Source organism: Sitophilus oryzae, unplaced genomic scaffold (genome assembly GCF_002938485.1).
Source record: "Sitophilus oryzae breed Bouriz unplaced genomic scaffold, Soryzae_2.0 scaffold_965_pilon_pilon, whole genome shotgun sequence".
Taxonomy (NCBI): Eukaryota; Metazoa; Arthropoda; class Insecta; order Coleoptera; family Curculionidae; genus Sitophilus; species Sitophilus oryzae.
Window position 1 is genome coordinate 367,526 of NW_022147600.1, and position 12,946 is coordinate 380,471.

The following is a 12,946-nucleotide window of genomic DNA, read 5'->3' on the forward strand; positions in this document are numbered from 1 at the left end:
TATAAAATTAAACCCCTAACTAAAAGTCGCTCGAAGCAAAGATACACATAAAAATAAAACTATACATGACTAAAACAATATATACGTACATCAATATACAAAATAATTACATACATAAATGAATAATTATAATGAGCAAGTATGGCGAAACTTTGTGCTTAAGTACAAAACAATTAAATCAAGTTATTGTATAAAAGTTAGAATAGATCTTTTCTAGGCCAGGCGACAGTAATAGGCATAGATACTCTCGGAAAAATATCACTTTCTGACATTTCTAGCATATTCAATTTTGGCGTTAGTATTAGATATTGAAATTTTCTAGGGTATATTGTCTAACATTTTTGTTGCTTTTTTAAGGTTAAGGAAGGTAAAAAGGATATAGAAAAACTTCGGTCGAGCGTGATGGGAACTAAAAATGGCCAACTTGAATTCCGGTTTAGCAGTGCCGTCCTAATTTTATTCAAGACGTGTAAAAAATATTCAATAATTTGTTGTTTTATTTTCCGTTGTCAATAAATGTTGGTAATTTTTAAAATTGTTATAAAAATATATCATTCTAATAAAAATAGATAAGTTATAATAATTATTTATCAACACAAACATTCTATACGCTATTGAAGCAGGTAAAATTGACGTATCTATATATTCTTCCACATCTATAACCTTTGACAAGTAGTAAATAAAAGCAAAACTACAAAAAAAATTAGTTAATCATATATGTATATAGTCACTTAGGGAAAATGGGGTAACTTAGTGAAAAGAATTATTTCCCTGAATTTTTCACTACTTGATTGAGATTTACCGCACGCTACACAACCAACTATGTATTTTACTTTTATTCAAAAGGAGTTTTAGAGTTTCAATATATTGATCAAGCAGAATCAGATTAATGAGCTATTTTGTATACAAAAAATAAATGGTAAAAATAAAAAGTGATATTTGTGAGAGTACCTATACACGCTGTCCTAAGAATCGTTGATTTGAAAAAATTAATGGATAAAAAATATACATTTCCTTACGTTTTTTAATATACAAAAAATATCTTTGGTATATATTTCATATTAATAACAAGAACATTTTTAAAATTTTAACAATTTCATAAAAATAACATTTACTAAGCATGATTGTTGTTACGTTAGCAATATCGTAAGTCTTGCTTATAAAGAAACTTATTAAATATGAGAAGTTTTGAACCTAACTTTAAAAATATTTTTTAATATAATAGGTATGTATCTATATATAATAAAGAAATTTGTTTAAATTTATCGCACGTTAGCCAATTCCAACGTATCCCTTGATTTTTTTGATATAACATACACTTTGAGACATAAAATAAATTTTATGTATAATTTTAGGCTCAATAGGAAACTTTTAAGGATGGAATGAAATATGTATATGATGTTAAACTAACACGAGCCGTGAGATAATAGAGATATTTGAAAAATATACAATTTCTTTTACACCTATCTACAAAATTATCGAAAGATATCGATTATTCTGTCCGAATAGATATGTCAACTAAAGTAGTTCAACAAATTGACCAAAAAATTGACTATGTTGGAAGCTCTCTAGCGAAATTTAAAAAACATAGTTTTTTTCTATAAAACTTATACTTTCCTAAAATTATTTATTGATGAAAAATTGACATGATATCGGCGAAGGAAGTTCCGACTCTCATGATATGTACTTATTTACAGCAAGATGTTACTATTTCATGGCTGTACACTTTTTTGGTTTAATTGATATGGCACAAACTAAATTATGGAAGGAGATCCTCTCGAAAGTTCTAATTTGTCTTTTTAAAGAAAGAAATCTAATTTAGCATTAGTTCAAAATTAATTAAGTTTTTGAAAAAGTATACAGCCACAATATTTCTATAAAACAATTCATATAGGTTTGATTAAAATTTAATCACATAATTCGGCAATTATTATAATTGTGTATTTGAAAAATTACAATTATTTATAAAGTTTGGGAGCTTCTATCAGAAGTTACATATATTTCTAGAAAAATATTGATTAGTTAAGAAAAAACGTACAGTTGCCAAAAATCTATATTTTTCTCAACTGTACAATTCAAATTTAATTATAACAGGTAGACAGCAATCACTAAAACTTTCATTATTTCATGAAGGGGGATAATTCTGAAACACAAAAAAAATTTAATTTGATAAAATTCGGGTTTGAATGAGCAGTCTCCAATAGTTCAGGACTGCTAGGAATATTATTGATTGCCGTATTTGAATTAATCCTATTGAAACATTATATTATCATAAAAAAATAATTTACACAAATATTTTTTGATATGAGAATAATAATAAATGAATATTGTAATGAATATTGTAAGATATATTTATTTATAGAAAGAGACTTGAGTCGCTAAAAATATGTCGTAATCTTAAAAACAATGAAGTGTGTCTCACATCCTTAAAAATTATGAAAACAAAACAGAAGTTTTTAGTGATAGTGTCTACTCGTACGTAAATATTTTGATCTACATGATTTTGTAAAGTTATAACAAAACAGTATTTGTTTAAAACATTTTATTAATTATTTCGATTGAGGTTTCAGTCTTGTTCATATTTTCTTCTACATATTCTACTCGTTAAAAAATCATCACCTTTTCCATTATTTTACATCGGCCAATAGCGTCAATTTGGCATTCACATTACCGATAATGTCTCTAATATAACACAGCCCGATATGCTTGGCACCTGAAATATTAAAACTGGTTTTGATTATATTTAGAGCGCTGACATATTCAAACAATTTGGTTCTCATCAGCTATATTTTTAGAGATACAACATATTTTTTAGAACAACGTAAAATGTTTAATTTAGTCTATTGTAAAAAATTCAGAACGAATTTAGGCCTTTCTAGTCCAGGAATGGTAGTGAAAATAACATAAGAAAAAGTGAAAATTTTGAAGGTTTGTAATTAAGAAACTATGTAATAAATAAATTCATTCATTATCTATACATTATTGTTCTTATACATAAATGTAATATGTACCGATTTGGTCGTTTTAGAAGTGTGGTCTGTATTTTAAAGTATAAGACAGAGAATAATAATATAAATGACCGGTTGACAGACAGAGACAAAATCAAAAGAGGCATACAGTGTTGCCGGTTTTTACGTTTGTAGGAAAATTTGTGTAGAAAAAAATAATCTATTTTAAAAACTTTCATGTATACTACCTACTGAAATGAAGATAATATATCTGAGTAACTAATTGTGAAAAATAAGGTTCTAACACATAGATGCAACATTTTCCATAAACACCTACTTGTGCGGTTTGAACTTTTGTTGCAAAATCCGGCAATAGAAGAAATGTATCAACCCAACTTTCATCTCTTTTTAATACATTAGATTTTCCATTAAGCTGCCTACATTACTGTCTTATACATTAAAATCCAGGCCACACTTCTAAAATGACTAAATCGGTATACGTATTTTGTATGTAGAATCTATAAAGATTTTTCTGGGAAAAATTTTAAACTAACTTAAATAATATTCAAGGTTGATCCAAATTTCGTGATGCAAATTTTTTGTAATATCGTCATAGAAACTTATAATTGTCTAAATACCGTATGATCGAGAAAAAACGGCGTCAGCGATGGCTATGGAATGAAGATCGCTGTCATTTTATATGTAAATTTATATAGGAAATTTCATCGATGTTCATTTCCCAGCCAACTGGACGCCGTTTTTTTTCGATCATACGGTATTACTTTTATGTAAAATTGATGCTCAAGGATCTTAAATACAGAGAACTTTACTTTAAATATATAATATGTTATTTTTTTATAGTTTTTGTGTAATGGCGATTTTTTGTTTGGCTTATAAGTTGATTCTTTCGCATAATAAAATATGGCCGAAAAATGACTTATTTTAATGTCTTAGATATTATTTATTCTGAATAAGATCAGAGTAGTCATCTAAAAACATTTAGTTCAAGAAATAATACAGAAAACATGGTGCAGCTGTGAAAGTATATTTGATAGATTATTTGAATTCAGCGGTCTAACATTATCTAAGAACATTTACAAACATTAAAAATTCCAAGCACCGAAACCTTTCGGCTGTGTTATTGGTAGTAACTACGTCTCTATTGTTCATCCTTAGGTCTTTTTACACTAAATATTACACGTGCGTGGCCAAAGTTCCGCGTTTTATCGTCGAACTAGGTACTATGTATTGACTGGTGGGCGAACTGGGCAGTCTCGTTACTTGAGGCACGCCACCGTTGGCACCGTTCGCCACCACAGTGTTTACGGGGTTCGCGCTGGCCGTTATCATGCCACTACTGGATATCGCCAAACGCGAATTCTCGCGACTATAAGGCGGCGGCGCTGGCGTGGCCACCGGGTTCGCCGTGTTGGGCGTAGGAAGCCCCACGCTGGGATTACGCAGGTAGGGATTGCCGTACGTAGCGCTGAACCTAGGATCGATCCCGGGGATGGATCCGTTGGACTGCGCCATGTGTAGGTCCGATAGATCGTTGAGGGGCAACGTGTTGGCGCCGTTGCCGCCGATTTGGTGGTTTTGGAGGGAGTTGAGTTGGAGACGGGTGGATTGGAGACTTTCGCTGCCCAACGACGTGGATATGGGTGGCTGCATGACCGGCGGATTGTAGTCTCTCGAGTAGTCTACGTACGGAACGTAGCCGTTGTTGTTTTGACCGTCCTGAAATTGAAAAGGGCGTTTTTAATTGGGTGTTGTAAAGAAGGGCACGTATTAGTAAAAGAGTAACCGTTTTTTTAAAAAGATTAATCTACATTTTAAGATTTTTTTTGTTCCGTATTCCTATTTATCATATCTACTAAGCAAGATCTCAAATCTCATACATAATTTACTTTATTACCTAAGTAGCATTTTTAGACACAAAATCGAAACAAAATCTCACATTGCGAAACAATTTTGTCACATTTTTGATATAATATATGATTCTTAACATAAATCGCTTTTTGTTTCGAAACCAAAATATGGTTTCGCTACATAAGCTATAACAATACAGATCTTAGTGTCGCAAATTTTGCGAAACTTTTAAAAAAAAGATGTGGCTTACATTTAAAAAGATACCCGTTTTGTGCCTGAAAAGTTTGCGTAATTTATTTGATATTCTGTCAAACATGAGGACATAACCTTCCTTTATTGCTTGGATTTTGTCCTGCAGTTTTTGCATTCTTCAAGTTTTTATAGTACTATAATTAAAAAAGCATAAGGAAGGACATATTTATGGTGAGTACAAATACAATTATTTTTTCTTTGGTTTGGTTTGGTTTGCAATGCAATTTTATAATAATTTATTCTATGCATTACAGACAATTTGTTTTGGAAATAAATGCAATAACAGTCACTACCCGTACCCAACAGGAGACTGAAGAAAAATGTTACCAGCAAACGTTTTTTCTTTTTTCCACAATGGAATATATATTTTTGTGTTAATAAGTAAAAAATTAAAAGTAAAGTGTTTTAATTATTTTGACCATAAGTTTTGATTGGTGTTGTTGACAGGTGACTAGTTCGAAATATCTACACAGATATAGCGAAATCGAAATATTTTGGAAGCAAGGTTTCCATTTTTGTCGATTCAATTTCGAAACATGAGTTTCTCTTCTTTTAGACACAGATATGATATAATGTAGATGATCTGTGTCCGACTCCAATGTCAATTTTATAAAATAATTAATTAAAAGACCGCCATGTTGGCTAGTGATAACGTTACTAACTAAAAATATAATGTAACTAAATAATATGTTTTTAACGGCTATTTTGATATTCAAACAAAAATATTTTGTACCAACAAATAATGATATAATAAGGGGCATCAAATATATGAAGGTATATTAATAAATTAAACTATGAATTTGCTTTTGCCAGACATTTTTGTGCGAGAAAACCTAAAAACAAAGATCTTAAGACAAAAAAATTATGGCGGAGGTCGACATTGTTGATGGTTGTTTTCATTTTGAATACAACCATCAACATGAATACACACACAGACTATTTTAGTTTTTTATTTTGTTTCTTCACATTTCGAAATAGTGGCTGCTGAAAACGGGAACATCTTGGACACAAATTGCAGAAAATGTTTCGAAGAATTTCCTCTATTTTAGGAAACTCATTTACTCTCATTTTAGGAAACGGCTAGTGCAACCATACTGGAAACATGTAATAAAGCTATATAAAACATATATGTTTCGAAAATGTTTCTTATTTTTTTGTGGCATACTGTTTCCATTTTGTGTCAAGAAACAGACACGATTATGTGAAACATTGCCTAAAATGTGTCCAAAAATGCTAAGTGGGTAGTTAGGTTAGGTTAACAATAGTCATAACTCGTATCTTAAACTCATATTTGAAATAAAAGTAAACAAAGCACGTCCCGGTCAGGTTAACAGCAAAAAGGACACATCACGGGGGTGTCACTTGTATGGGAAAACAGGCAACAGTCAAATTTAAATGTGCCAGGACCAACGACAAAGAAAGCAACATCTGCCAGGCATTGGCTTTCTTTGTCACTCACATTGTTTAAATTATGATACCGCGGCCATTTTGCCAACAAAGAAGCTGGCCGGGCTGTCCTAGCAAGTCATTTAAAACAATTTTGCTTTTTTACAATATTAAATTACCATTTGGATGTATTTAATGCGATTATTCAGTTAACTGGTAAGTCAGAAATTACACACAAATACTTTATTCGTAAATACAACTAAGATGTAAAAGTATTTTTGTATTTTTAGATTTCAACTTTTGCAAAGACCCGCCGATAGAACTTGCCTGGCAGCGTACCTGTTTAACTAAACGTATTATTTCCTGATAATAATATCAAAACACGTAAGTACCTCTATAATTTATGATGAAAAATGATTTTGATTATGTTTTATATTATTTAAATACTTTCTAACCTCAAATAATAGTAAGATCCTTGTTTATATCGCACAGCCCGTTCAAAACTGTATTGTCTTCAAAAATGTTTACAAAACAAACAATTATTACAAAAACAATGTCCTTTTAATCTGATTTATACCTCAGAAGGATGCCAGTAAAATTTTATTAAATCAACATTATATTATTTGGCCATTAATATGCAAAAAGGAGCATATTGCCTTAACTTAAATTTTCTTTTACTTCTCCTGACAATGTTCTCTATATTCTCTATTTTGAGTTAGTAAACTTTTGAACGGGATGTGCCATATATAAAATACATAATATATCCAAGGGTATGATCTGATAAAAGTATTTTTTGATGCATTTTTTGGTTGTTTATGCACGTTGGATTGGTTTATGTTTTATTCAGCTTATATTTATTTGGTATAACAGTTTTTTTTGCCTTTGGAATGGCATTCATTGAGGCTTGATAGTGTTTCATTAGATCATTAAAGGAATTTAAATTAGCATTAATTTTTTGTGATATTAGTGTGTTATCATGATACAGGTAGTTGTATCATAGTGCCTTATGCATGTTATTTACCTATTATATACTTATGTATTATCAGTAAATAGATGATAACATACTACTAAAATGTCTTTTTAATAGTATGTTTATCTTTCCAATTCACTAGTTATTTGCAAAATGTATTTTGAACTAATTTAAGTCATTAATTGATCATCTTTCTTTTTCAGGTTCTGGGATATTCTTTTTCATTGTTAAAAAAATATATATATTTCAATATTATTGTAATATAAATCGCAGCTCTAAAAAATAAATGATATTGTTTACTAATGTGTAATTTATTTACTATGAATTTTCTCTGAAAATAATAAGTCTTTAATAATATCATTGATTTGCTGTGTAAAGTTATTGGACATATTTTTTAATACATTAAATTATATTAAAGTAATAAAAAATATGTTTATTAACTTTAAACAGTAAGTCAGTGATACTTATAAAAATATTTTTTTAAAAATTTTCCCTCTTTTAAGCCCCGCCCCTCCAATTCCCCTCAATTTAGCTAGTACTGCCAGGCGACACCAGGTGGCGTCTGTTTCCATTTTTTAACATGAAGTTAGCATTTCTTTAATGTACCTATTCTCTGGGACACATTAACTTAAAATACTTTAATTTCTTACAGAAAAATGTTTTTTCTTTTGTAAATTATTATGTTCCTCAAAATAGTGCCTTTTCTCTGCCGCAAATAAATATATTTACATTTAAGAGTATATGACGTATATAAATTCAAGTAAAGTAAGCTTATAAGGAAATAGCATAAAAATGAGAGAAGAAGCGAGTAGTATTAATTATAAAAAGGAAACACGTTCCCAGAGGAAATATACTCGAGGAATACCGTGTACTTTAGTTTCTTCGTTATATAGTAGAGTCGTTATGCGAAATATAAATTTATAATCGGCCGGGAACGCGCGGGTCAAAGTCCTCCTGTTAGAGTTTCCCCCTCGTAAATTCTCTTTAAAAAATCGGCTCGCCATAATTCTCGGCGTAAATCAAAATTTGTGGTCTATAAAAATAATAAAACGGCTTCGGCAAGTCTTATGTAAATATCGAGAAAAAAAGGGGAAAGTAAAACGAATCCCCGTCGATTTCGGTTTCACTATCGAAAGCCTGCCAAGATTGAGGGGATTTGATTTTTTCGAAGATTGAAATATTGAGTAAACAACGAGGCGAGGGGTGGAAGAAATCTTAAAAGTTGGTGTGTTTTAATGCGATAAGTCAATCTGCGACGCGCTTAAGGAAATTAAACGAGAAAAAAAAATGTTCTCTGAAATTTCCTTCCTCTGTTAAAATTTACTATACTGGGTATTTTTTAGGTAGTTTAAAAAAATATATGGTGTGATTCCTCATATGATTTTAAGATTTTTTTATATGAACATGGGGTCTAGAGTATTTCCTATTTGATCTACAAGGTGTTAAAAAATCAAAAAAGTCGAATTTAATTGATTGTCAATATCTTTATAAAAAGAATCTCTTGAGTTTTTCTTATACATTGGAATTCGGTATTGGTCGGTTCCTGAAAAATATCGGTAAGATACGGAACAGTTTTTGATAAAATAATAAAAATGCCCACTATTGGCGTTTTTTTTTAATTTCAATGTTCTTATATACCGGGTGCGTCTCAAAAGTGGTTCACCCCCCATAACTATTTTATTTTTTCATATAAAAAAAGAGATTTGGTATCTTAGTATACTGGTACTACATAAATTAGGATTGATTGACATATTCAATTGTTCTTGGTCACTTCCTGTTTTACCAAACTACAACTTTTGAGTTGGTACCTTTTGAAATGGCAAAAATTGGTCTAAAAGGAATTTTTAAGAATGTCAATTATAAACTTGTGTATAGTGCTAATAATAAATTACAACAATTATTAGGTAATCCAAAAGATAAAACACCTCCACTGGAAAGGTCGGGTATTTATGCAATTTCTTGTAAAGATTTTAATCAGAAATATGTTGGGCAAACTAGAAGATCAATATTAACTAGATTTAAAGAACCTTTAACTCAGATAAGATATGGTAGACCGGATAAATCTTGCGTTGCCGAACATATTGTTGATAAAGAACATTGTATAGATCTTAATAATTTAAAATTAATTAAACAAGTCTCAAATTACATGCAATTACATGCATATGAAAGCATCAGAATTAATAAATGTAAAGATAGTATGAACAGAGTCAACGGTCCAATTCCTTCAAGTTCTTTGTTCCTACTACTCTAGTGGCGGAAATCTAACTGTTACGCTCAGTGGGCTCTGACTCGGTTGGCTAGATTTTGCCACGCCCACTCGGTGCCCACTGAGCGAGTATATAAACGCTCAACTTGTAGATTGTACTTTAGTTTATAATCATCTGCTGATGATGCTAACATGGTTAGCGAAACGCGCGTCCAGTGTAAAAGTAAAAGTGTTTTGGTGTATTGTGGTGATTTAGTGTTTTTAGGAAGGTAACTAAAAACAATTGAATACCGTCATTCAATCCTAATTTATGTCATATACTACCATACCAAATCTCGTTTTCTTATTTGAAAAAATGAAAAAGTTATAGGGGTGAGCCACTTTTAAGATGCACCCGGTATAGTACCCTTATTTCATGCTTGGTTCATCTTTTTTATATGTAGGTTTATATTGAAAATGCTTTGTACGTTATATGTAGGTTTATATTGAAAATGCTTTGTACGTGAGCCGTTAAAAAGTATTTTTGCAACAAAAAATATTGACATATGACAAACGAACCAGAAAAAATAATCTTTTTGCGGTGGTTAATTTAGTGACAATATTTACAGATATTTTCTTGTTACCGTCACAAAATATACCAAGAAAGTAATGTCCCGCAATAATAACAATTGCGGGCGAAACACAGAAACAACAGAAAACCATAAGTAAGGTTATACCTTAGGAGGAAAGCTGGGTTCAGTGTAGTCCGCGGAATATCTATAGATTTCTTGGCCGGCTACGCTCACAGGTCCTGCCAATGGCACTCCTATCCTCGTTATAACGGATTCGCTTCCAGTTTCCGATTCGGCTCCAGGAATGTAATCCATATCACAGTGCACGTTGGAGTTGGACGAGCCCGTTCGCAGATCGAGTTTTAAATCGGATATGTTCGAGCTTCTGTCGGATTCTTTACATTGTTTTTCGATCGTATTTGCGTCTGAAAAACAAAAACAAACATTAGTTTTAACGATAAGAACAAATGTTTTTTTTTCGACCCTAGAAGGACTTAACTTTATCGAGACTTAAGTCAACAATAGTATTAAGGGGGCTACAGACGTTCATGCATACTTGACAAGTGTTCTTGTGCAAGCGTACTTGTATAAGAATTTTGAACGTGTGTAGGAACAAACTTGTACAAGTGGCATAGACTTGTACGAATTTTCTTCATGCACCAGTGATTTGCGCAAGTATGCATGAACGTGTGTATCAAACTTCCGCAAGCCTGAAGTTGATTCTAGTAGGTTTATTGCTTGGTTCTTATTTGTTTGTTACTAGAAGATAAATAAAAATGGCTAGTGAACATGAAAAAAGTATGCGGGAGGTATTGGTTGAGTTCATTAGTATTTATAGAGAATCTCTTTGTTTATGGCAAGTAAAATCCAAGGACTATCATAATAAAAATAAAAGAGAGGCTGTATGTAAAAGTTTAATTAAAAAATTACTGCAAATCGCGATTTGAGGGTAAAAAATAAACAGTTTAAGAACAAATATTTAGCAGGGTAAAACTTCAATTCGTTTAAAATATTAGTATGCGAATAAATATTCCTATTTAGAAGGCAGTTTTTGCATCAAAATCGACGAGTTTTCTTTTTTTCTTTTTGTTTAAGCAGAATATCGAACATCGCAAGAGCTAGCGCGTCTTCTTCGTCCATTTTTACCTACTAAAACCAGACTAAAACTATTCAAGTGTGCTTGAATTGTGTGGAGTCAATGCAAACTTGTACAAGTACGTTTGCACAAGTACACTTGTTGCATGAGCGTCTGTAGCCCCCTTTACAGAAAACTATTTGATTGGTGAGGTGGTATGTTTTAAATATCTTAAAAATGATACAAGTACAGGGTGTCCTATTTTCGTGTATTTTATATACAGGGTGTCCCAGGCTAAGCTTGCATTAGAAGTTTCTTGAGAACTACAAGATCTAGATCGGAGATCTTTTGCACATCATTGTTTTACAATGAGATCTATCAATTAAACATATTTTCAATATGGCGGCGTGGCACTTCATATCGGAAGTTAACAGCAGCTTTTTTTTTATTTTAAATGGGTTCTCCCTTTTTGATTAAATACTTAAATACTCATTTAAAAATTTTATGAATTTTTATATCAAACACTCTATACCTAATATTAACCGTTTGTGAGAAAAAACATATTTAAAATTTTTGGAGGAAAAAACTGCCTCTCAAAAAAAATTGTATAGCTTAAACATCAAATTTTTGATTACTACAGCCACTGCGACATAAAGAGAAGACATCTGGTTATCTATTTCAAAAACTAAATTGTTTGAATGTCGTATAATATTGGCCGTAGCTGTCATGGAATTATGAGTTTACAAAATTATCATAAATCATTTTTTTTTCAAATGGAAACCCACTTTTTTATTTAATGAGAGAAAATGATTTTCAATTCGTTACTTTTTGATTATACATGTTCCTATACTTAAAATTGATCGTTTTTGAGTTATATAAGATTTAGTTTTAAAGCGTATTTTTTCTTGATTTTGTCTACCTTTCTTTGACATTAAGTGTCAGACCATCAGACAGTTCATTTCCTTCTGTCAAAAAATAAAATATTTGAATTTTCTATATTATAAATACCTACTGCCTGCTAAAACTTTATAAAGTGTATTTATAAAAATAGATCTCGTATCTAATGGCATTATGACACGGCCAGATATAGTTTTCCATCGCTTGACGTTTAAAGTCATAGGCTACTGATTAAAAAGCAAAAAAAAAACAAAAACGCTTTAAAACTAAATCTTAAATCATTTATTTTAGGTATAGGAACATGTATAATCAAAAAGTAACAAATTAAAAAAAAATTCCACTGGTGAAATAAAAAAGTGCCTCTCATTTATGAGCAGGGATACTGTGAATGTGAAAACCGCATATCTGTATTTCTACTCATTAATGTTCCTCATTAATGAGTAGAAATACAGATATCTAAACCTAAAACCCACCAAAATGTGACACCCTGTACACAATTCTGTAATAATTTAAATTATTTGTTGCAAACTTGAAATATATATACCCCGTCCCTGTTTCGAACATTAGCAGTTAAACGCTGGAAATATTATAACGTAATTGAATGCGACTTACTCTCAGAGGGTGGTTTTTTGTTGTTCTGCCGCTGACAGAGAAAAATGATCATTATGACGATGATTAACAGAATAATGGCGCCTATGACACCCACGACGATTATCAACATCGGAAAGCTCTCTGAAAACAAAAAAAAAAGTTTTTTAATTATATGCCCTCAAAACACATTACGTTGGGAAT

The 12,946-nt window shown here is 31.1% G+C and overlaps 1 protein-coding gene across 3 annotated transcripts in view; it reads right to left on the reverse strand.

Annotated features, from left to right (window-relative positions):
• Window positions 1–3,724: 3,724 nt before the first annotated feature.
• LOC115891076 (irregular chiasm C-roughest protein-like) overlaps window positions 3,725–12,946 on the reverse strand; it is a 549,766-nt gene continuing 540,544 nt past the window's right edge. For all 3 annotated transcript variants that reach the window (XM_030911476.1, XM_030911478.1, XM_030911475.1), the window contains 3 exons: window positions 12,767–12,886; window positions 10,348–10,607; window positions 3,725–4,685 (listed from right to left, as the gene is read on the reverse strand). In XM_030911476.1, the coding sequence (XP_030767336.1) occupies window positions 4,143–4,685; window positions 10,348–10,607; window positions 12,767–12,886 (923 nt within the window). In that variant the 3' untranslated portion in view covers window positions 3,725–4,142. The remainder of the gene's footprint in view (window positions 4,686–10,347; window positions 10,608–12,766; window positions 12,887–12,946) is intronic.